The following is a 25,508-nucleotide window of genomic DNA, read 5'->3' on the forward strand; positions in this document are numbered from 1 at the left end:
TCCTGGGCTTTCTTCTTCTCTTCCTCTGTACTACTTCACTTGGTGATCTCATTACTCCCAAAGATTTAATCATTATCTCTATGCTGACAATTCTCAAATCTACCTATCCCTCCTCAAGCTCTCTTTTGACCTCTAATCTTGCATCTCCAACTGCCTTTCAGATATTCTAAACTAGATGTCCAGTAGACATCTTAAACGAAACATGTCCCAAGACAGAATTCATCATCTTTTCACACACCCTCCCTCCTTCCTACCTTCCCTGTTAGAGTAGAGGGCAACAACCATTTTCCTAGTCCCTCAGGCTGCAACCTACGTGTCATCCTCGATTCCTCATTGTCTTTCACTCCCTATGTCCAAGCTGTTGCCAAGACCTGTTAATTTCACCTTTGCAATATCTCCTCAATAGCTCCCTTCTCCCTTCTGACACCGCCACCACTCTAGTGCAGGCCCTTATCACCTCAAGCCTGGATTATTGAAATAGCTTGTTGGTAGGTCTGCCTGCCTCAGCTCTCAGGTTTCTCCCCATTTCAATCTATCCTCCATTGAGCCAGTAAAGTGATTTTCCTAAAGCTCAGGACTGAGCATGCCCCTCCTGCCCCCACCTCCCACTCAAACTCCAGCAGCTCCCTATCACCTCCAGAATAAAATATTAAATGCTCTGTTTGGTATTCAAAGCCCTTCATAATCTATCCCCCTCCTAACTTTCTAATCTTCTTATACCTTACTCTCCCTCATGTACTTTCCAATGCAATGACACTGGCCTTCTGGCTATTTCATGAATAAGACACTCCATGTCTCTTGGCTTGGGGCATTTTTATCTGGCTCTCTCCCATGCCTGGCTCTCTCCCTCTTCTGCTGCAACTTTTGACCTCCCCGGCTTCCTTTAAGTCTCCTTCTAAAATCCCGTTTTTTACAACATGCCTTTCCCAACCCCTCTTAATTCTAGTGCCTTCTCTCTTAATTATTTCCTATTTATTCTATATATAGCTTGTTTGTATATATTTGTCTGCATGTTGTTCCCTGTTCACCATTAGCTTGTGGATTCCTTGAGGGCAGGGACCATGTTTTGCCTCCTTTCGTATCCTCAGCACTTAGCACAGTATATGACATATAGTAGGTGTTTAATAAATATTTATTGATCAACTAAACTTACTATTTACCTATATTTAGGATCTACCCCCCCTTTCCTCCATCCCTCCTGCCCCCCTCTCCACCTCCCACTACCATGAGTGGTCTCAGTAGAAGAAAGGCTGCTGTACTCGACTTTCAGTTAATGTTTGAACTACAAGAGACCTTAGAGATTATCTAGCTCAAACTTTTAATTTTTACAGGAAGAAAACGGTGGCGAGGGATTTATCCAAGGTCACAAACAGTTCTGCAAAGATAGTACTGTCCTAGTGGTGCAAAGACAAATCTCCCCCCACCCCATCCAGCATCTTTCTACCCAAGCCCAACCTCCTTTCTGTTCTTTTTGCAGAAATAGACCATGGCTTGGTGGCAAAGTGGGTAGGTAAGATTTTTATCAAAAAAGTATTCCTTTTTGTAACTGGTTCAGTCGGAATTCATTCAAACTTCCAAAGGAATTTGTCACCCATAAACCAATCAAACATGTTAAGTATTATGTTAGACATTGGTCAGTTTGGTCGTGGAAAGATAGAGATAAACTAGGTGAAAAGAAAGTAAGGGCCCCAGGGGGTAGATTTATGAAGAAATCAAAGTGGCTAACCTTATATATCTTTGTGTAAGATGTCTGAGGAAAACCCCCAATGATTATACAAACACAAGGCCCTGGGAATTGCCTTGCAGAAGAATGTATAAGGAAAGAGCTGGATTTCCATCACCACCACCACCCTTGGGCACAAAGGCTGCTGCTGCCTACCCTCTGCGGATAGACTCCAGAAACTGGGCATTAGATGGGTCTTGGTAGCTTCTCAGCTCACCACTGTCCAGGCTGAATCCGCTCTTCCAGAGCTTCAGTACTATATGCACCTGGAATTATAAGATGACATCAGCACATTTAGAATAATTCAGCAGTAAGGTAATTCCCTTATCCAAATTACCAACTCCCACATTAGAAATTTAATCTCAATCTGCCAAAACGATCCTTTATTCCCGGTGTTTTCCCAGCTCCTAACTGCCTGGCACTGGTTTCATTCAGTCCCATATCTTTCTGAATCACCAGGCGCTCCCAACTATCCTTCACAGACTAAAAGAACGTGAAAGCTGAAAAGGTCTTTAGAAATGCTTGAGCCTAAACTTGTCATTTTACAGATGAGGAAATGGAGGGCTAGAGAAATGAAGGCTCACATAATGAAGGAACAGCAGAGCTGAGACTAGGACCCAGATACTGAGCCCCCAGGACATTTCCCCTTTCCTCAAGAATTTCACTACACGACCATCTGCAATCTCACTCCTCCAAAAATACTTTCCTCTCCAAAGCCATCAAAGATCTTAAAATCGCCAAATCTGATGGTCCTTTTTCCTCATCTTTTTTATCTTTCCTCCTTAGGTTTTTGGTTTTCCTCCTATCTGTCTTACCCCTCTTCCTTAAGTCTCTTTTGCTGGGTTATCAACAATATTATGCTACCTGTGGGTGTTCATAAAACCTTCCTTTTAGGTCTTCCTGTTTCTCTACACATCCCTCCTCAGTGACCTTATAAGTTCCTATAAGGTTAACTTATCAACCCTGCACAGATGACTCCCAGGTCTATATACCCAATCCTTCTTCTAAGCTCCAGCTTGCATCACCAACTATCTACTGGACATTTCAAACTGGTTGTCTTCTGTGACTCTTAAGCACAACATGTTCAAAACTGAATTCATTATCTCTGTATTCCACCACCTCCATCTCCTTCCAAACCTCCCTATTTCTGCTGAGGGCATCACTCTTGTTCCATTTACCCAGGTTTATGACCTCAGTGTCACTCTCGACTCACACTCACCCCATATCTCCACTCAGCTGCTAAATCTTATTGTTTCTATCTTTACCACACTGTTGGACTTGAGTTAGGAATACCTGAGTTTGAATCCAAACACTAGCTGTGTAATCCCAGGCAAGTCATTTAAGCTTTCTGAGCCTCAATTTCCTCATCTGTAAAATGGGGTATAATAATAGCACCTTCCTCCCAGACAATTAAATTAGATAATACATATAAAGCACTTTGCAAACTTTAAAGCACTATGTAATGCTAGCTATTATTATCACCACATCTCTCCCACCTGCCTGTCTCTTTCCACTCATAGTCACCCCCTTTGTTGAGGCCTTTATCTCCTTTCACCTGATTTACTGCCACCAACTTGTTTTCCTTGTCTCAAGTTTCTTATCAGTGCAATCTATTTCCCACTTAGCTGCCATAAATTCCAGTGGCTTCCTATCACCTATAGCATCAAACAAAACTCCCTTATTTGGCATTTAAAATCTCTGACAACCTGACCCCAATCTACCTTTCCAGCCTTACTACACACTGCTGCCCTCCACACACGTTACTGCCAAACCTGCCTTCTTCCTTTTCCTCCTCCATGACATTCCATTTCCCACCTATGTGCCTTTGCACAGGCTGTGTTCCACACCTAGCAGGAGTGAACTTCCTCCTCTCCCTGCGCTCTTCAAATCCCTAATTTCCTTCAAGGTTCAGCCCAGGTGCTACTTTCTTGATTTCCACTGCTGTTAATGCTTTCCCTTCAAATACATGCTGTCTCCCCCAGTTATTGTAAACTTCTCAAGGGCAGGACTGTTTCATTTCTGTCTTTAAATCCCTAGCACTCAGCATTGTGTTTGGTATATACTAAGTACTTAATAAATGCTTACTGACTGACTTCTCTTGTCCTATGCTCCTTCTAAGCAAATGCATTCAAGATCCTCCTTTCCTCTATCCATCTCATCCTCATCTTTCAACCCTATGCCTCAAACAACTCAGCCTGAGAAGTTTAAAATGAGCCGTTGAAGATTTTTATTCAATTTATTAGCTCTCATTACACAATTTTAGAAAAACCTCTCCATACTCCATTGCCATGTTTCCCTTTAGAGGTCTCTAAGTAGGAGACAGCTTCCTTCTACTAAAAAAAAAACAAAACAAAAATAAAACATATTGAGGGGTGTCCCTTCAGAAGTGAGAGAAGGACACTCACATCTTGGCCAGAAAACTGTCGTCTTTCTCCTGCTACGTAGGCAGACTCCTCCTCTGGGGCTGCCCCAAGACGGTATCCGCCCCCTGCAAATGGCTGTTAAGAGATGGATAAGCAAAATGAGCAAAATAGGGATTGTGAACAACTATTTTACGGTCTTAAACAATGGCTGGAATTTTGTTAAAGAGAATGACTTAGAAGTAACATGAATAATGTCTTCAAACATTTGACAGGCTGTCATGGAGATGGGAAATTAGATTTATTCAGCCAGAGAAGAGAACAAGGTCCAATTAGACGTTAAAGGAGGAAGATCTAAGGAAGAACAATTAGCGTTGTCTGACAACAGAATATTTATCTTAATGAGGTGACAGCTTTTCTGCCACTTAAGGTCACAGAATCAAAGGACTTAGAGACTGGGGCAAAATGAGCTATCATCTAGTTCAATCTCTTTGTGTTACAGTAAAGAAAGGTCCATGGAGATTCAGTGACTATCCCTAAGGTGGGAAAGATTTAAGTAGCAGGGCCAGGATCCACAACCAGGTTTTCTGACTCCAAATTCAGTGCTTCCATTATACCACCTTGCCTCTTTAAGCAGAGGCTGGATGGTCAGTCACATGATGGGGACACTATGGACAGGATTCTTTTACTGGGGAGAGAGTTGAACTCTAAGCTGTTTAAGGTCCCTTTCAATTCTGTGATTCTAAAACAATGCATTTTAGATGGGTGGCTGTTTATATCTTTTTTGTATAGGTGTTTGCAAGGTGTCTCCCTCATTAAACTGTGAGCTCCTTGAGAGCAGAGACTATTGTGGGGGGCTTTCTTTGTATCCTCAGCGCTTAGCACAGGGCCTGGCACAGAGAAGGCACTTTGATAAATGCTTACTGATTTGGCAGCTAATGTTCTTCCCCAAGATGGAGAAGGCTGTAATTTTTTAAAAGGGATAATCCCAGCAGTTAGTTACGAACAAAAAGAAAACAGTTACTTCTGTGGTGGAAACAGTTAATTTAGGCAAGTAAAGTCATCTTTCTGAGATTCCCATTTCCTCATCTGAAAACCAGGGCTCAGAAGATTGGCCCTACATTCCCCACGGGACTGTTGTGAGAATCAAGTGAGGTGAGGGACATGGTGTGCTGTGCAGCCATACAACATGATATAAGTGACAGTTATTATCATGAAGGGCCCCTTTACAAAAAGAAAACAGCGCTCAATGCAGGAAACAAACAGGACCCCCTTCTCACTTTTGGCTTGCTACTCTCGCCAGGGCTCTTAGCCATTCGATCAACAGCCACTGCTCCATGTTCCTTGGCACCTTTGAAGAGATCTTCCACCAACTCATTGGGGCTTTTCTTTCTTGGGGGACCAACAATCTGCTGTCCACTTCTCTCTGAGCCTCCGGCATAAAACCTGCATAGAAGAAAGGCCTCTGATGTTGAAGGTTTGGGATTAGATCATACACTGGGCTTGGAATCAGCAGGGTCTGAGTCTCAGCTCCATTACCTACTGGCAACTTCGTTCACTTCTCTGAACCTCAAGTTTCTAAAATGGGAATAATATTAACCCCTTCCCTGTCTAGCTCACAAGACAATTATGAGGATCAAATGAACAATGTATGGAAAGTGCTTTTCAACCATCACCATACAAGTGTAAGTTATTATTTAGTTATTCATTTGATCAGTAACTTATCAGGAGACAGCTACAGTGCTGAGTTAATAGGGAGTACAGGTTGGGAACCAAATGACTGCTGTGAATTAGATTCAGAACTTTTTAATAGCTTTATACTAGTAATGCTAAATACATGGGGAGGCCACATGGCATAAGAGAAATAGAAATCACCAAACAGTTATGTGACCTTGGATAAGTCATATCTCTCTGAGCCTCATTTTTTTTCCTTTGTAGAATATAAGAATATTTCTTGTCCTACTTATTTGACAGGAGTATAAGACTCAAATGAAATAATCTAACAAGAACTAACATCTAAATAGAACTTTAAAGATTACAAAGCACTTTCCTCATATTAAGCCTGTGATGGAAGCACTTTGAGTATTACTATCCTTAATCTTAATATTGAGAGAATTGAAGCTTAAAAGTTATACGACTTGCCCAAGTCATAGAGCTAGTAAGCATCATGGTCAGGACTTAAAATTCAGGCTTCTTAATTACAAAGAACATTGTAAAACTGCAAAGTATGATACAAATACATGATATAATCACTGTATAAATTCAATACATAAACCATGGGGCAGAGAGCATTGTGGTAGGTGCTGGGGAGGATACGAAGATGAATAAATGCAGGCCTTGCCTTCAATAAGCTGGAAATCTAATTTAAAAGAATTTGTTAGTGTTATCTTATTTTCATCCTTGCAACAACTCTGAAGCACAAGTATTATCCCCATTTTACAAATGAAGCAACTGAGGCTCAGAGAAGTTACATAGTAATACTTTTAACCTCAGTCCCTAGTTCTGGCTAGTATGGACACAAGATATTATAAAAAGAAGGGATCAGTGAGATTAGCGGTATATCCTGATTTTATTTACTTCATTCTCAAAGAGAGGATAATTCAGAAACTTTTTGGATTAGGGTTTTTCAGTGGATCTCTCTTGTTATTTACACAGAGTCTCTCTTGTTATTTACAATACAATGAACTTTTGTTAAATGACTTTAGCATATAGAGCACCATGCTAGGTGCTGGAAGCAATAAGGCTTATATAAGATATGATTCTTGCCCTCAAAGAGCTCATAGTCTAAGATGGGGATAAGATAGCAACATAGATTAAATATACAACATCAAACAAGTGCATTAGAGGTGAAAAAAAAAAGCAGTATGTGAAGTTGGGGCGGATTTAGTGCACATCATTTGAGTTTGTGCAGTACCTTGTGCCATGGCCTGGAAAGTAAAGTTGCCAGCTTGCCAATAGCCAGAGCTCATTTCATTCCTGTGTCCTGTTCCACTCCATGATTCTGTCAACAGCACACAGCTGGCCAGCTATGAAAATCAGTTCTGCCTTTGGAATCTGAATTGCTAAATTATTTCTCTGACTTGTTCCTTTGGTGTTGAGGATGAAGGGCCAAAGTTCTTAGTCAGACTAATACAAAAGCACCAGCTTCACTTCCAATGTGAAATGCTGAGGCTACAAGGCAGATGTCAGGATCGGAGTATTGAGGGAAGGTATCTTGAGGGGCTAGGCTGGGGAAGGCATACTGTGTGGAAGTGGACTAGGGGAATGGAAAAGTTGGCAATCAATGTGCTTTCACTCAGAGAGTTCAAAGTCCTAGTATAAATGGTCACCTAAAGTATATGACTGCTTGGCAGGGGGCATGGAGTACTAAGAGAGCTGGCCTCAAAGGCAGGTTAAGACCCTTCTGATACAGACTGGTTCAAGTTCCACTTTTGACACATGTGTGAACCTGAGGAAGTCATTGTATCTCTCCGTGCTTCCAAGGGCAACTTTCTAACATGAGAAGCTGCAGAGGAAATGCAAAACTGAATTTGTAGAGACAGTTATTCCCAGCAAACTTCCTCCACCAATAAGCAGCAGATCCAGTCTCTATCCCTAAAAGGAAAGACACATTTACGGTTGACAAGACCACCTTAAAGGTAATCTAGTTCAAACCTATTCATTTGATAGCTGAGCAAACTGTGGCAAGAGAAGTTATATGACTTGCTCAGGGTACCACAAGCGTAGAAGAGTGAAGATAAGAAACGGAAGCCTTCTGTCTCAATATCCAATGTTCTTTCAATCCCACCATGTTACACAGAAGGTTCTAAATAGCAGGAAAAGAGCTAGAATCAGGAGTCAAGAGCCTGAGATTTTAGTCTCAACACTATTACTAACTCAGTATCTGACCTCAGACAAGTACTTTCCCCTCCTCTTGGGACCCCCATTTTCTAATCTCTAAAAGAAAGAAGGCTGAAACAAGATGGTCATAAGTCCCTAAGATCCCATCCACCCCTAAAAGGTTATGATTCTCTGATCACAAAGTGAATGGTAAGAAATCCTATATGATCCCAGCCTTTCATTTACTACCTGTGTAACCTTGGCCAAGTCATTTAACTTCTTTCTAACTCTCCAGGTCTCAGTTTCTTTATTTGTAAAACTGGAGGAGGAATCTAAGGTCTCTTCAAGATCTAAAGCTATGATTTTTCACTTTACTTTTCAATTAAGCAGTAACCACGGAGTTAGAATATTTCCCTAACAGCCAGCATACTGTATTCTCCCCAGTGTAAGAGAGTGCTCTCTGCATGTATTTGGTGTTTATTGAAAAAATGAACAAACCCAAGTATATGAAAAGTGATCTGATCAGCTCACTGTTGTATTCAAGTATAGGATGTTTGTTTAATGGTGCCATAACCAACGATGCTTTGTAATAACACTGCTGAAACTATTCTTCACACTAAACCTCACTATAATGTGATTCAGGACGGTGGCTAAATGACTCCCTGCTTCTATCAACCCTCACTGCTTTAGCAGAACTATAGAATTGGCCTCTCTGAAACACTGCCTCCCGTCAGAACTGATTAATAACACTAGGCAGCGTGCACCTATTTAAGAAGTTCTACTTACTAGGTTATGGAATGCCTTATAAAATTATCTCAGAACCTTGAGAAGCAGGAGATTTTGACCAATTTGTAGGAGCTCGTGGAAAACAGAGACTTAGAGGCGTTATCTAACAGACTGAATAATAATTAACTGGATTACTTTACGGATACATCAATGGAACCACATTAAATGTAGGTCTCATAGCAGCGCAAATGTGAACTTTTCAAAGGACTGGCAGTATATTTTAATAAAAATTCACTCACCTTTGACCCTCTTCATCATCTTCATCATCTTCCTGGGCATGAACAAAGTCTCTGAATGATGTCACCCGGTTGTCACTGGAGAATCGAAGGAGAAAAAATGACTTTCTGCACCAAAAAATGCCAAGATCCAACTTCTAGAGCAGAGGTAGGTTCTTTGATTTACCCAGGGTCACATGGCTAGTAAGTGTCTGAGGCCAGATTTGAATTCAGGTCCTCCTGACTACAAGGCTGGTGCTCTATCCACTTTGCCACCTAGCCACCCACGGTGGGTTCTTAACTTGAAATCAGTAAGTTTTTTTAAAAAAAAAATTTTCTTTAAAAATATTCTTCTAATAAGAGGTCCAAAGGCTTGTCCAGACCATGAAAGAAGTCCATAGAGCAAAAAAAAAAAAAAGTTAACTCATGTTCTCGAGACTCTGCTTTTTGTTAATATTATTATTAAAAATAATAGCAATTACTCACATTTACAAAGTACTTTCTTCACAATAACCCTATGAGTCAAGTAGTTCAGAAATTATTATCCCCACTTTACAGATGAGGCTCAGAGAGACTAAATGACTTGTCCAGGGTCACACAGCTTGTAAGTGAAAAAGGGGTGAGATTCAAACCCAGGATCTGACGTCCAATCCAGTATTCTTTACACTACAACATGTTTCCTCTAGCTGAAAGAGACAATGGAAGTATCTGACAACACTTTTGTGTTATGCGCCCATGCATTAATAATATCTAGGGTCAGCTCAAAAAGGCAGTATGCTGTGGTAAATAGTGACCTGACCTTGAGGTCTGACATGGGCTCAGATTTCACCCCCAACATACTGGCTGTGTTAACTATGGGCAAGTTACTTAACCTTCTAGTTCTCTAGGCCAGAAGTGTCAAACACACACAGCCCATGACCCTGCCAGCCCAAAGCAGATTAAAATATAACTGGGAATTATTTAACAAAATAAGTAAAAATACAATAAAACACAGATAATGTTAATATGTGATTTTCTAAGTCAAAATGTGGCCCACAGGATCCTTGTATATGGTTTAGTGGTCCCCATTTCTATCTGAGTTTGACATCACTGCTCTAGGCCACTCTCTAAGACTATCATTTGCATTAAAGGTGCTGAACTACAGAAATAAAGGGAGTTACCTCCCTTGAGAGTTGTCTTTATCAATGAAAGGGCAGTTTCCATCCCTATCCTGTTCACAGCAATGTTATATTTTTCTTCTCAAGGGACATGTGAGAGAACCAATGAAGAAGTAGTATTTTGAGGAGGAATGTCACCTCTTTTAAACAGGCAGCCTTAATTTAAGCTCTCACAAAAGCTGGGTCTATACTAGGTAAATAATTTACTTCTGGTGTGTTGGAACAGTTTACTAGTATTTTTTAAAAATATGCCCTACAACACCACTATTAATATATACAAAAGCAAGCTGGACTAGTCATAAGAAGGATTAATTCTGGTGCAGTTTTCCTAGTACAAACCTGTCCTTAAGGATTGCTCTGAGTTTCTCAGATGGCCAAGTTACAGATAAAGATATCTTTCCTTGATATTTGGAATAAAGAAAAAAAGTCAGTTTCATTGTAACATAGGAAAAGAAAAAAACAAGCCAACCATGCAGACCAATGAGGACAGATGCAGAGGAAAGAACTGTTTCACTAAAAAGAAATCTCAAGCTGAATTGGAGGGGGAAGGGAGGGAAAGACCAAACATTCACAACAAAGAGGACAATTGGGTGACAGAAATCTCTGAGGTTCTATCCCCTAGAAATAAGAGGACAATGACAGACTGAGTCAGCGAGTCGACTCCCTGCCAGGGCTGGCTGAGGCCCCTAGAACTTGTATCCAAGACATTTCCAACTGATTTCAATTATGATGGTTCCATGACTTTTCATAAGAGATAAATTTCACTAACATACTTCATGATTAGGAAGTTTAGTTAGATTTCTAACTCAGACCCTCTTCAAAAGAATGAACAAATCTTGTGTCTGTGATATTAAGGACTTCCAAATACTCTCTTTCTCTCTGAGCCATTTACTTTGGCCAGTGGTCTCTGTCCCCAAGTTCATTCCTCAAGACAGAATTTTTTATCGAGGCTTGAAATAGCATTTGTATTAAAATGAACAGAAAACCAGTCTTTAAACTCAAACTACTGGCTCCTTCCCCAATACTGCTATCCTCTCAAGTTATCAATCTATACTGTCTTTTATCCCAGTTACCGTGAAAACTAGAAAGAACGAGTGGTCTCCATTTGCTTTATACACTTCACCTCCTTTCACTCTTGAGTCTCTTGTGACCTGGGCTTGCAACCCAAGCACTGTACTTGAAAGGGTTCTCTCAAAAGTCACCAATGACAGGGAGCAGCTAGGTGGCACAGTGGCTAAAGCTCTGGCTTTGGAGTCAGGAGGACCTGAGTTCAAATCTGGCCTCAGACACTTGACACTTACTCGCTGTGCGACCTTGGACAAGTCACTTAACCCTGACTGCCTCACCAAAAAAAAAAAAAAAAAAAAAAGTAGGACCCGTATGGTTTACGGGGCAGCTAGGTGGCGCAGTCAATAGAGCTCTGGCCTTGCAGTCAGGAGGACCTGAGTTCAAATCCAGCCTCAGACCCTACTTACTAGCTCTGTGACCTTGGGCAAGTCACTTAACCCCAATCGCCTAAGCAAAAAAAAAACAAAAAAAAAGGTCATCAATGACCTCCTAATTTCTAAAACCAAAGGTCTTTTCTCATTCATCTTTCTACAACTTCTGAGACTCTAACCACTTGGAGACTATCTCTTACCTTACCTTGTATCACTGCTCACTCCAGGTTCTCCTATTTCATCAACCTCCTACTATCCCTAAGTGTGGGTATCTGTTAAGGTTCATCTCTTCTTCCTTTACATTCCCTGCCTTGAGGTCACTCATTCCAGCAACTCAATCATCACTGCTATGCAGATGATTCTTAATTCTATGTATGTAGCCCTAATCTCTTTCTTGAACTTTCAGTCCCAAATCTCCCAATGCTGCTGTCCGTCTTTACCCAAAGCACTTCAAATTCAACCTGTCCAAAGTCAATGCTGTTACCAAAAATCCTGTCCCTCCTCTCATGTTCTATGTTTCTATTATCAACACCACTTCTACTTGGGCTTGAAATGTCATTGTCATCTTTGATTTTTCCATCTCTCAACCCTCTCCTTCTCTTCCTCCTTCAACATACAATTTATTATCCAGAGTTGTCTTGCTGATTTTACTTCCACAACATTAATCCATTCAAACTGCCAACACCCAATACTTCCTGACTGGTCTTCCTGCTTCTAGTCCCTCCTTCAATTCAACCTTCACAGTACCTTATGTACTTGGCTGTTGATGTCATTCTCCCCACTCAGAAACCTCCAGTGGCTTCTTACTGCCAAGAGGTTAAAACACAAACTCCTTGATCCAGCAGTTAGGCCACAATCTGTCTCCAACCTAGCTTTCCAGATTTATGTCACACTACTCTATTTCACATACATTACTTTCTAACAAAACTTCGAAGTTGGATTTTTCTTGCAAATTAGCATATATCAAGTACCTACTATGTGCCAGGCACTGTGCTAAGCACTGGGGATGCCAAGAAAGGCAAAACACAGTCCCTGCTCTCAAGCAGCTCACAGTCTCACAGGAGACAACCTGTAAACAGCAAGGAACAAACAGGATACATACTGGGTAAATTGGAGATTACCTCAAAGGGAAGGCACTAAGATTAAGGAAGACTGGGAAAAGCTTCTTGTCTAAGATGAGACTTTATCTGAGACGTGAAAGAAGCCAGGAAGTGAAGATAAGGAGGGAGAGTATTTTAAGCATGGGAAACAGCAGGCAAAAATGTATGGAGTCAAAAGATGGAGTACCTTAATTGAGGAACAGCAAGGAGGCCAGTGTCACTGGAGTACAAGGGGAAAGTATAAAGCATAAGACGACTGAAAAGGCAGAAGGGGGGCAAGTTATGAAGAGTTTTGAAAGCCAAAGATAGGATTTTATAGTTGATCCTGGAGGTGTTAGGGAGGTAATGGCATTGATATGCATGGGGGTTGGGGGAGGAGTATGACATTGTCAGACCTGCATTGTAGGAAAATAAATCTGACAGGTAAGTGTGATGGATGAACTGGTATAGGGAGAGACTTGAGGCAAGGAGACCAACCTGAAGCAGGATGGTGGGATTATTAGAGGACAGATGTCCCATAGAAACAGGACTTGGCAACTGATTGGACATGGGGAGCGAGAGAAAAGAGAAACTGGGGATGCTACTTAGGTTTTAAGCCTGGGGGACTGGGAGGATGGTAGTACCCTTCACAGGAAGGTAGGGGAGAGATTGGGGCGGGGGGAAGATAATGATTTTAGTTTTTTGGATATGTTAGGGGGGAGAGAGAGAACGAGCGTGTGTGGATATATATATGCATGTTTGTGTAGCACCATTTACTCTGGGCAAATAGAAATTTTATCTGCACACATGGGCTAAGAATTTAAACAAAAGTGTATTATTTTCTTTCCAAAATGTACATTAGTGAGCAGAAGTGAATGAAACGATAGCAGAATCTGGCTAGTCCGTTCTTCAAAACAGCTACCGAAAACGCCCATGTTTCTACTGGTGGATCAGTGGATAAAGTGCTAGGTCTGATGTCAGCAAGACTGGAGTTCAAATCTATCCTCAGACAGTAACTGGCTGTATGACCCAGGGGAGAAGCCATTTAACCTGTTTGCCTTCGTTTCCTCAATTGGGGCAAAATGGGGATAATAATAGCACCTAACTTTCCAAGTTGTTGGGAAGGATCAAATGAGATAATATTTGTAAAAGTACTTAGCACAGAGCCTGGCACATAGTAGGTACTATACAAATGCTTATATCCTTTCTTTCCCTTCCATCAGGAAATCCAGAGGTATTCTACAAATCATCCTTTGGAATTTCTCTGTGGACCAGATTACTGAACATTACCTTCACAAGAGTAGTCATGGGCAAAAGTAGCATTGCCAACTAATGACTTCAAAACATTTGGAAGCTCATAAACATAGTTACTTCACAAATCTGGCCCCCTACTTCACTAGAGAGGGAGGGAATACATGGAACTCCTTTTTTCCACACACGTTTTCTCAGGCTGCAAACTTCGCCCTTTAGGGATCTTTTTTTCTCCCTTCAAGAATGCTTTTGATGTTCACTTTAACCTCACCCTAGGGATAACCCTAAGCAAGGACACCACTCTTCAGAAAAGCCCAAAGTAGAAAGAACCTTAGAAATGATATCCTGTCAGTGCAGAAATCCCCAATACATCGTGTTACCAGACTGTCCTCCAGCCTCTGCTGTAACACTTCCTCTGATAGGGAATTTAATCTCTCTTATTTTTTAATACTGGCACAACCTGAGTACTTAAATCTTTCCACATTCATAGTCAAAAATAAATTTGGGAGGGGGAGGAACACAGCTAGGTGGTGCAATGGACAGAGCACTGGCCCTGGAGTCAGGAGGACCTGAATTCAAATTTGGCCTTAGACACACTTACTAGCTGTGTGACTCTGGGTGAGTCATTTAACCCCAACTGCCTCACCAAAAAAAAAACAAAAACAAAAACAAAAAAACATTAAAAGAAATGTGTAATTTGAAAAATCCTGTGCAGATTAGGGTTTTCTTAGCTAATTTCAAGATAATCTTCAAGATTTTTCTGCTTTTATTCCTTATCACTGACTCCAATACAGATAAAAGGATAAAACTTTTCAAAGCCTATGATAACAGTAATAATAGCTAGCATTTATATAGTACTTTAAGGCTTAAGAACCTTAGTGAGGTAGGTGCTATTATTATCCCCATTTTAGAGATGAGAAACTAAGGCTGAGAGACATTAAGTGACTTGCTCAGAGTCACAACACTAGTATTTGAGGCATAGTTTGAACTTCCTGACTCTAGGGCCTGAGATCTACACATTGCACCACAGAGGTGCCTCTAATAATTCAGCCTCACACCATATTTTGAAGGGCATTAATTGAACTATACAATTAAGAGACATTTACTGAGGACCTGATGTATTTGCAAGTCTCTATGACAGATGGGGGGGGAGGAATGAAGTGTGTCAAAGGATAGAGATTGGCAAAACACATTCTCTCTCTTTAGAGATTATGGTTTAATAGGTTAAATAAGACAAGGCAAAATGATAAGGTTCATAAGAGAAACCCAAAGATCACACCTGGATGCTGGAGACAGCGAAGATTGCATGAAGGAAGTGTCAAGGGAGCTAGCACTTGAAGAAGGGGTAAGACTTGAATAGGCAGCAGTGAAAATGTTTATGTTTGGAGGAGGGAAGGGGAGCAGTTCATGGTAGTAACAGACTCCTGGAAAAGAAAAGCAGCTTGAAACAAAGGAAAAATTCAGGACATATTAAAGAATGGCAAAGAGCACTGTCTGTCTGGGGCACAGAATTTACCTAAGAAGGAAATGATGGAAATGGCTGCAAATAGGTTATAGAGAGTCTTTCATACTAGATTGAGGAATTTGGACTTTATTAGGAACACAATGGAAAGCCCTGGAAAATGAATCCATTTAATGTCGACTGATAAGATTAGAAGCTGGTACTTACCTGGGAGCTGTGCCTCTGGACACCGAACTGGGTGCTGGCTGGGAAAGTGAAACAAGGTCTTCATCACCTCCATCCTCATAAAAGCTGGCCAGGGCAATCTGAAAGAGAGTCACTGGCCCCTTAGAAACACTCCTTCATTTACCTGATATTTTCATTTCATTTACCTGTGTGTAAACAGGAAACATCAGAAAGAAACACAGTTCTTACTCTGGTGGCACAGATTAATTGAAGAGGCTAAGAAAAAGCTTCAAATTTTCTCTTTCGTAAAAATCTAGATAGATGGCCTCTAAGATCCCAACCATCCATGACAGTCCTTAAGCTTTGTCCAAGCAAAGCTTGTTTTTCTATCATCCCAAACACAAATTCTAATCAACCTTGACTAGGAGGAAGTAAATATTGTACAGAAGACACAATGACAGTAGTAGCTGGGCCAGATCAAACTTAAACAGTGTTGTATTCCTTGATACAACTTCACAGTGGGGGAGGAAAACATTTTGGCTCTTAAGAACTGCCTTAACTGGGTATTTAAACTGGGCCAGCTCTCCCCACTAATTCTGCTCCCTGGAGGGAATTTCTTGTCTCTTTACTGGGAAATGGTGCTATGAAGAAAGGCAGAAAAGAGAATGGGGAAGCCTTGAACTGGATGTAGGAGACACAACTGAGTTAAAGCTCCTGAACCCAGCCTGGGCTGGAGAGGTGCTAGTGGGGGTAAACCAGGATGGTTGGTTCTGCTTCCAAGAGCCCAGTTTTAGATTTACCAGAGAAATTCAGCCCTGGAAATTGGTTTCAATCCTCTTGATGGGGTGAGTGTGGTGAAAGGTGGGAAAGGAAGGGAAGCCATGGGGATAAGGGTTGGGGGGTAGGGGAACATCACGCACAGGAGCCTGAGCAGTGGTCTGGGACCCGGGCAGAAGATGTAGGTTCAATTTGCCACTTGCTAATTGTATGAGCTTGGACAAGTCATGATCTCTGTTAGCCTCAGTTTTCTCATCTGCAAAATGGAGATAACACTTGAACTGTGTTACTGTGGCAAATAGCCTGGCAAACTTCAAAGCACCGTGGACACGTGAGTTATTGTCATGGGTGTGGAAGCCGCCTTGATCTCTCAGGGAGGAAGTCAGGGTCCCAGGGGAGCGCCAGTCGGCTTTGCGGTGCGTCAGGGCTGGTCACGGTGTGTCAGCACCTGCGTGGGCCCCCGTGGGTGTCCCTGCAATGTCGGCACACCCAGGCGCCCCTGCCCACCCGTGCACGGCTCAGGCTCCCACACGCACGCACATGCACACTGCGTCTCCGTGGCCGTGCCCGGGCGTGGACGTGCGGGTCTCGGGGCCGGATCAGGCCTGCTCGTCCCCCGGCGCAGGCGAAGCCAGGAGAAGCCCTCTCACAGGCAGCGCGTCCCGCCGTCTCCCTGGGAGATGCTGCCCCGCGGCGGGCCCCGGTTGGGGCTCCCGGCTCGGGGGGGGGGGCGAGGATGGGGGCGGGGCCTGGGACCGCAGCCGAGGGTCCCCGCCCCCAGTCCCCCCACCTCCTCCCGGCCGGCCCGGCCTCCCCCAGCCCCCGGATGACTCTGCGCTTCGGCCGCCGCGGCCTCTCCTGCCCGCCCCGGCCCCGGGTCCGCCCGCCCGCCCTCCCGCTCGCGCCGGCCCCGCGGCTACCTGCAGGTCCCATCCGGCTGACTCGAGGAAGAAGCGGGCCCGGTCCTCCTCGGCCCCGGTCACCGCCACGAACTCCCTCAGCGCCTCCTGCCGCTCCGCCATCTTGCCCCCGGTGCGCCGCCCAAACCGCTCCGGCCGGCACCGCGCTGCCCCCGCCCCCGCCGCGGCGTTCCGGCCGCAGCCCCGCCCCCTCCCGCCCTGGGCCGCGTGCGGTGTCCCACACAATGCCCTCCGTGTGGGAAACGCCCGCGGCCTCTCGGACTTCCCGGCGCCCCCTGGTGGGTCTCTGAAAGGAGCCGCAGTGTCGTGGCTCGCTTTGTGGCAACGACGGCCAAGGTGGGCTGGGTACTGCATCCCTCGCCATCCGGGGGAACATCCCAGCATCACGGGCTGTCAGAGCTGGAAGCAACTTAGAAGAGCTCGGGCGTGCTACTCACTGCTGCTTCTGTGTTGTTGTCCCTCTTTGCAAAACGAGCCAGTTAGACTGGGCTCACAGCTCAAACACTGCATGCGTTAACTTTCCTCCTCGTAAGGAATATTTCCATGGTGATTCGAAAATCCTTCTCAAATAGGTTCCTGGCTTTAACAGATGTAGTGACTATTTCTCCACTCGTGTTCACAAATGATGAAAATGTTGGAATGAGGTGATAACTATTGAAAAGTCCAGAGCCAGGAAAGGTGAGCACAAGTTTAGTGCCAGTCCTAACCCCTTCAGTCTGGTTATTTGAGGTGAATCTCACCGATCTCAAAATGAGAGCTAGAGGGGGCAGCTGGGTGGTGCAGTGGATAGAGCACCAGCCCTGAAGTCAGGAGGACCTGAGTTCAAGTGTGGCCTCAGACTAAGCACTTGACATTTACTAGCTGTGTGACCCTGGGCAAGTCACTTGTCTTGTCTAAAATTGTCTAAAAAATTGTCTAAAATTGTCTAAAAATTGTCTAAAAACAATTGTCTAAAATTGTCTAAAAAACAAAAAAAAATGAGAATTAGAGAGGTATGTACAAGAATCATTGAGGAAAGCATATCCTTCCCACCCCCTCCACTTAAGGAATCAAGGAGAATTAATCCTGCCCTTGCTCCAGAATGGGATATGTCCATTTATTCCTGGGGTCCCTCTCACCATTCTACAAACTTGTTGGACTTGGCCCAAGTACTTTTCCAAAAGCAATCAAAAAAATTTTTCCCCTTAAATTTTCTTTCTTGCCATTTCCTCCCAATTAAAATCGTGATCCCCCTTGAACCTCACTTTGGGCCCAAACACAGGCACCCCATCCCCTATAACCTTTGCATATATTTAATGAACTTTTTAGGCAGTATGTCTAAGTTAACAAGCACTTATTAAGCACTTACTATGTGCCACGTGCTTTGCTAAGCACACTAGGAATACAAAGAAAGGCAAAATTTGCCCTCCCCTTCAGAGCCCACAAGGAGACACACAAACAACTGTGTGCAAACAGGATATATACAGGATATAATTAACAGAGGGGAGGCACAGCAAAGGCTTCTTGCAGAAGGTGGGATTTTAGATGAGACTTGAAGGAAGCTAGGGAAACCAGGAGGCAGAAAGAGCCTGGAACTTCCTGTGTGAAGAACAGTATGGAGGCCAATGCTCATGGATCATACATGGATATGTGGAGGGGGGTAAGATGACTGGAAAGGTAGGAAGAGAGCAGGGTAAGAAGGGCTTTAAAAGCCAAACAAGATTTTACCTTTGATCATGGAGGTAAGAGAGAGACATTGGAGTTTATTGAATAAGGGGGTGACGTGGCCAGATCTGTAGTTTCATTTTAATAGCACCAGAGTGGAGAGACTTGAGTCAGGGGGATCAAAAAGGAGGCTATTTTAATAGCTCAGGCACGAGATGATAAGGGCGAGGGCTTGCACAAGGATGTTGGCCATGTCAGAGGAGAGAATGGGCGTATGTGAGTGGTGTTAGGAAGGTAAACTAGGTGGGGACTTGACAACAGATCAGATCTGTGGGGTGAGAAGGACTGTGTGTTATGGTGAGTTGCATTCCTGTTTACTTCCTTCCTACCCTGTAAGTACTGATAAGATCTTCTGTTGTTGTTTCCATTCAGTTGTTTCAGACTCTTCCTGACCTGCCTAGGGTCACACAGCTAGTGTCTAAGGTCAGATTTGAAGTGGTTCTTCTTGACTCCAGGCCTGATGCTCTATCCACTGTGCCATCTACCTGCCTGACCTTACTGTACTCAATATCTGATCTTAGTGTGCTTTATATCTCTCCCAGTAACCAGCAAGGGCCTCAGCAAACCATAAATGTTTGTTGAACGCTTGAAAGAGTAGGTAAAAGTTTTTTGGTTTGTTTTTTAGGCAGTTGGGGTTAAGTGACTTGCCCAGCTATTAAGTGTCAAGTGTTTTTTGGTCTGAGGTCGGATTTGAACTCAGGTACTCCTGACTTCAGGGCCGGTACTCTATCCACTGCGCCACCTAGCTGCCCCCAAGAGTAGGTAAAAGTTAAATGAATCTTTATTCAACTAAGAATACAATTTCCCAATTAGTAATGGACTCTTTACCATTCCGATGAAAGAACTCCAGGTCCACCATCCAAGAGCCTGGATTCTACTCTAGCTGACTCTGTTACTAAGCCAGCCCTTAGCACAGTGCCTGATACATAGTAGGTGCTTAACAAATGTTTATTGACTGACTCACTGATGGTGTAGCCTTCCCTCTTAATAGTCTTTCCAGGTAAATGGAACAAGCATTATTATCCCCCAGTTGACAGTGGAGGAAACTGAGACTCAGAGAGTTATAACTTGCCCATGGTCACCCAAGGTAGCAAGTAGAAGAGGGCAGGTTTTGAACCTAGATCATCTGCCTCCAAGTTCTGTCCTTCACCATAACATTACACCACTGTCTCTAAATATCTTTATGTGCCCTGACACATGGATATAACCTTGTCCTCCCTTTACAAGCTCTAGGAATGCTCTAGGAAGGGGTAGGAAGGAGAGGTAGGGGTGTCGAGGAGGGGGAAAGGGAGAAGGGAGGGGCAGAATTGGGAGGAGGAGGTTGATGGGGAGGAAGGAAAGGATGGGGAAGAGGGAAAGAGGGAAAAGAAAGAAGAGGTAAAGGAGAAGGAAGAAGAGGAAGAGGTGATCTGGTTCTAGAATGAGCTTGGGCACAGAAGCTGTACACCTACTCCCAAGCCCCGGGGAGAGGGCGGGGACTTGTGTCCTGCAGAGGCTAGGAGAAGAGTTCCTCAGGAGCCTGGGTGGATAGATGAAAATACAGAGGCTTTACTTCTGGAGACCAGCACCCTCCCCAAAAGAAAGAAAGAGAGAGAGACAGAGACATGGACAGAGTGACAGAGACAGGGACAGAGAGGGAGAGAGAGATGCCTCCTATCTCAGCACCACCTTTCTCAGGGAGGGCCCCTCCCTCTTACCTGTTGATTCTCCCAAGATAAAAAAAGGTTTCAGGGACAAGCAACTGGGAGTCTTGCATCATACTTTTAACTAATCAGTCAGCAAGGATTTTCCTGTGACTAAGTGCCACCTTCTCTGCACTCTTGCTGTGTCTGGAATCCCTCCTCACCCTTTTCATCTGCTGAATTTCTATCTATTCTTCAAGGCTCAACTCAGGTACTGCCTCCAACAGGAAGCTTTTCCTGATCTATTGCGCTCCTCCCACCAACCACTCACTCTGAGTTCACAACACTTGGTGCTCTTTTTGCGGCCTTATTCACAATGCCTGACATACAGCAGGTGCTTAATAAATGCTTACTTGCTTGATTCATGTATATACTTTATTCTCCCATACTAAGCTGTGAACTTCTTGAGAGTCAGGGCTATGTCTTGTTTATATTTGTGTCTCTCTCAAGTGAGCTGCTAGGTGGTGAAGTGGAGAGAGCACTAGGCCTGAAGTCCGAATTTGACCTCAGACACTAACTGTGTGAGCCTGAGCAAGTCACTTAACCTTGTTTGCCTCAGTTTCCTCATCTGTCAAATGAGCTGGAAAAGGAAATGGCAAACCACTCTAATATCTCTGCCAAGAAAACCCCAAATGGGGTCACGAAGAGTCAGACATGACTGAAACAACTGAACAATAACTCTCTAGTGCCTGACAATGTTTGTAGAAATAAATGAATAAATGAATGAATGAATACAGTGGCTATAGGATCATAGGATTTTATTTAAATTTTTAAAAAATTAGTTTACTGGGGCAGCTAGGTGGTACAGTGGGTAGGGTACTGGCCCTGGATTCAGGAGAACCTGAGTTCAAATCCAGCCTCAGACACATAACACTTACTAGCTGTGTGACCCTGGCCAAGTCACTTAACCCCATTGCCTAGCCAAAAAAAAAAAAATTAGATTACTTAGCATTCATAATGTCAACAAAACAGTTGCAACTTTTTCTTTTTTTCTTTTTGCTTGCAATTACATAGTACTATTCCGTTAACAGAACAAGTTATTTCATATGCTGCAATTGAAGATGAAAATGACCTATATTATCATATATAACAAATTTGTGCTGAAAACCAACAAGAACTTGCTTTAAATGTCCGTATGCCAATTTATATCTCTCCCCTACCCCATACTGTCCTAGACAAGTTTAGTGGCTGTTGAAAGTACCACTAAACGACAGGGCTATCTAAAGATACATTCAGTAGTATGTTAACTGTACAAAAAAAAAAGATACTGTACAATTTAAAAAAAAAACAACTCTTAACCAGCCTTACATTTCAATTTATTTTTCCTTTAAAAGGAGTAAGTTGTGTACAGGGGGGTTAGATGCTTTATATACAAGAAAAAAAACAAACCCACTACTCTAGAACCAACTTATTCATTGTCACCATTTTCTTCTTCATCACTCTCATCATCTTTAGCTTCCTTCTCTTCTTCCTCCTCCTGCTTTTTCTTGCTCTTCTTGGCTTTGACAATTACCCTCTTTTTACCCATAATCAGGTTTTCCTGTAGCCCTGGTTGCAGTGATAGCCTTTTCATATCTTCTGGTCAGTCTAACCACCTTCTTTTCATAAGATTGCTTATCTTCTGTAAGATGTCATTCTACATCTCCCGATTTTTTTGGACACAGCTCCAGTAGAAAGAGCAGGCTGCTCTCTGATTTTTGGGCAGTCGTCAGAACAGAATAAGAAAAAAATCAAAGGAAGCCTCTTCATTGCGTTGGGATTTTTGAACTTTTTTGTTTCTCCTGTAGGTGGTATGTTGGTTTTCATTTCTCTTTCAAAGTGAACCTCATTAATTTTTCCAGCGTCTTCAGATTTTTTTTTCTCTCTAGCTGATGTAGTCTTCTACCCTTCTGAGAATTTTTTTTTTTTGTTAGAAAATTCTGAGAAGCTTGTGGAAGCATCTTGTTGCTTCTTCTTGCATTCCTCCCCACAGGTTTGCACAAGGAAGACATATGAAGATATTTCCCCCTCCTGGCTTCTTAGGATCACCTTTGCCCATTTTAAAAATTGTTTTCCCTCTGCTCTGCATTGAGTAGTTCAGTGCCTATCCAGCTATTCCTTGGCCCGGAGCTGTCTCTTCGGAGATTAATGTACTGCCATGGCTGTCGATCATTGGATTTAGAGATGGAAAAGACTTTATCCCTATTCAGGAGGTAGCTAATGAATATGGGGCAGTGGATAGAGCACTGGGCCTGAAGTCAGGAAGACCTGAGTTCAAATCTGATCTCAGATACTAGCTGTGTGACCTTGGGCAAGTATGTGTGACCCTGGACAAGTCACTTAATGTCTGTTTGCCTCAGTTTTCTCAATGGTAAAATGGGGATAACAGTACCTACCTTGCAGGGTTGTTGGGAGGATCAAATGAGATAATATCTGTAAAGTGCTTAGCATAGTGCTTAGCATAGGGTAGGCATTATATAAATGCTAGCTATTATTATTAATTAATTTCCTTCATTTTACAGAGAAGAAAAGAGGTGAGATCACCCATTTAGTGCAGGGCAGAGCTGGGAGCTCCAGATGCCAAATCCAGAGCTCTCTCTACTATGCCGGGAAATTGGCAGAAAGGTCAATTTCTGCTCAATACATGAAAAACTCCTTAATGATTAGAACTGGCTGGAAGTGGATTGAACTGTCTCAGGAGCTACCAGTAGATTTTCCAGTAGAGGTGGAGTGAGCACTTGTCAGGGCTGTTTTGGAGGGATCAGAGGATTTAGATCTTGGTTATCTAGCCCAATCTCCTCATTTTATAGATGAGGAAAACAGGCCTGGAGAGGTGAGGTCACTTGCCCAAGGTCACATGGTCCACAGTAGAACTGGGATTCAAGCCCAGGTCTTCCTACTGTAAAGCCATTGTTCTTTCCTGTTCGAGTAAGGACTAGATGGTGCCCTCTGAATTTCCTTCCACTTCTGTGACTCCGAAACCTACATGGAACTATGTAAATGAGTTTTTATATTATTCCTAGCTTCTGCTCATTAGGAGATTAATACTGGCTGCTTTTAGTAAGCTGGATTTCCCCAAATCCCACTGAGGCAGCAGTACATTCCTTTAAAAAAAATTAATAGTATTTTATTTTTTACAATTACTTGTAAAGACAATTTTCAACATTCATTTTTTTAAAAGATTTTGAGTTCCAAATTTTTCTCCCTCCCTTCCTCCACTCCCAAGATGGGGAAGCAATCTGATGTGCAAGCAAGTACATTCCTTTTTCTTGTTTTTTTTTTTTTGTTTTTTTGCTAGGCAATGGGGTTAAGTGACTTGCCCAGGGTCACACAGCTAGCAAGTGTCAAGTGTCTGAGGCCAAATTTGAATTCAGGTCCTCCTGACTCCAAGACCAGAGCTCTATCCACTGTGCCACCTAGCTGCCCTCTACATTGCTTTTTCTTAAAGCATACCTTAGCTACTCTATTCACTGTTGGTGTGACCTTCCTATGTGTATAAGGACGGGATTGAACCAGGTGAGCTCTAAGGTCTTCTTCTAGCTCTTTAATCTGTTCCTGTGGTTCTATGACTTTAAGTCTCTGGGGGAAGTTAATCCATTCATCTCTGGAAATTTTTGACCTTGATTGATGATGAAATACAAACTAGTCCATCTAGCTCCAGAAGGTGCTTCTCTTTCACATACCATCTAATTACTCAGGCTATCTTGTCCCACCCCATTCAGTTGTTTCTGTTATTTTCCCATTGGCTCACCAGACTCCCTTCCTTGGTCAGTTGTTGTTCAGTCCATTTTCAGTTGTGTTTGATTCTTGGTGACCCCATTTGGGGTTTTCTTGGCAAAGATAACTGGAGTAGTTTGCCATTTCTTTCTCCAGCTCATTTTATAGACAAAAAAATTGAGGCAAACAGGGTGAAATGACTTGCCCAGGGTCACACAACTACTAAGTGTCTGAGGCCAGATTTGAACTCAGGAAGCAGAATCTTCCTGACTCCATGCCTGGCACTCTATCCACTTTTGTCACCTAGCTGCTTTGGTTACCGCTCCCCTATTTGTGTAGTGTTCTCAATTAGAACACAAGCTCCTAAGGACAGAGATTGTTTCTTTTTTTGTTTTTGTAGGGGCAACAATTAGCACAGTGCCAGGGATATAGTAAGCACTCAAAGTCAATTGTTAAATTCTCCTTCCTTCCTTTCTTCTTTCTTTCTTTCCTTTCCTCCTGATTCCCAGACCCTGTGTTCAAGAAGGATTGACCCACCAGTTCTCTAAAGTCTAATGCTTGGATTAAACCCTTTCTGTGGCTTGGTTGCCTCCTGGTTCCACTCATAGGCTCATAGGTGAACAGATCTAGAATTGGAAGGATCCTTAGTGGTTCTCAGGATCAACCCCATCATTTAACAAATGAGAAAGCTCCCTCGAATTCACTCACACTGGAGACATAGATCTTTAGGTCCTCTTTATTGAACTGGTTGATTTAATTTTTAGACTTTCCCCAGGCTGGAGTGGGGGTGGGGGAATAAGGGGGGGATGGGTGAGGAATGGAACAGAATACTAACCAGCAATAAAAACAATCTCTGTAGCCAACAGGCCTCTAGAGGGCTTTAGGTAATTGTTTAAGAAATCAATAAATCAAACAAACATTTAGAAAGCATGCAATAGCAAGTGGACTCTGATTCAGGAAGGGGTTGGATGAGATGACATCTTCTAACTCAGAGATCCTGCGATTCTGTGAATGAATGAGCTAACCATTAAATTCAAGACTCTCTTGGCTCTTTCTCCATCTCCTGTGCTCAATCCTTATCCAGAGCATATTTTCTAACCAAAGGTATCCCTCAGGGTTCTGTCCTGGGCCCTTTTCTCTTCTCTCTCTATACTATTTCACTTGGTGATCTCATCATCTCTCATGGATTTGATTACCATCTCCATGCTGATGATACTCAAATCTGCTTGTAGTTGTTTAGTAGCTTTACTTGTGTCTGACTCTTTGTGACCCT

General features: G+C 42.9%; 1 protein-coding gene and 1 pseudogene across 1 annotated transcript in view; both read right to left on the reverse strand.

Moving 5' to 3' along the window:
* The window catches only part of LOC114047157 (NSFL1 cofactor p47), a 36,237-nt gene extending 18,964 nt beyond the window's left edge, over window positions 1-17,273 (reverse strand). Inside the window, exons 1-6 of the mRNA XM_027867927.1 lie at window positions 17,154-17,273; window positions 15,499-15,596; window positions 8,928-9,002; window positions 5,364-5,529; window positions 4,129-4,221; window positions 1,880-1,989 (exon numbers count right to left, since the gene is read on the reverse strand). Of these exons, the coding sequence (XP_027723728.1) occupies window positions 1,880-1,989; window positions 4,129-4,221; window positions 5,364-5,529; window positions 8,928-9,002; window positions 15,499-15,596; window positions 17,154-17,255 (644 nt within the window). The 5' untranslated portion in view covers window positions 17,256-17,273. The remainder of the gene's footprint in view (window positions 1-1,879; window positions 1,990-4,128; window positions 4,222-5,363; window positions 5,530-8,927; window positions 9,003-15,498; window positions 15,597-17,153) is intronic.
* Window positions 17,274-21,947: 4,674 nt separating this feature from the next.
* LOC114046971 lies at window positions 21,948-22,577 on the reverse strand (annotated as a pseudogene).
* Between the last annotated feature and the right edge of the window lie 2,931 nt (window positions 22,578-25,508).

The sequence above is a fragment of the Vombatus ursinus genome, unplaced genomic scaffold (assembly GCF_900497805.2).
Source record: "Vombatus ursinus unplaced genomic scaffold, bare-nosed wombat genome assembly UNPS02014786.1, whole genome shotgun sequence".
NCBI lineage: Eukaryota > Metazoa > Chordata > Mammalia > Diprotodontia > Vombatidae > Vombatus > Vombatus ursinus.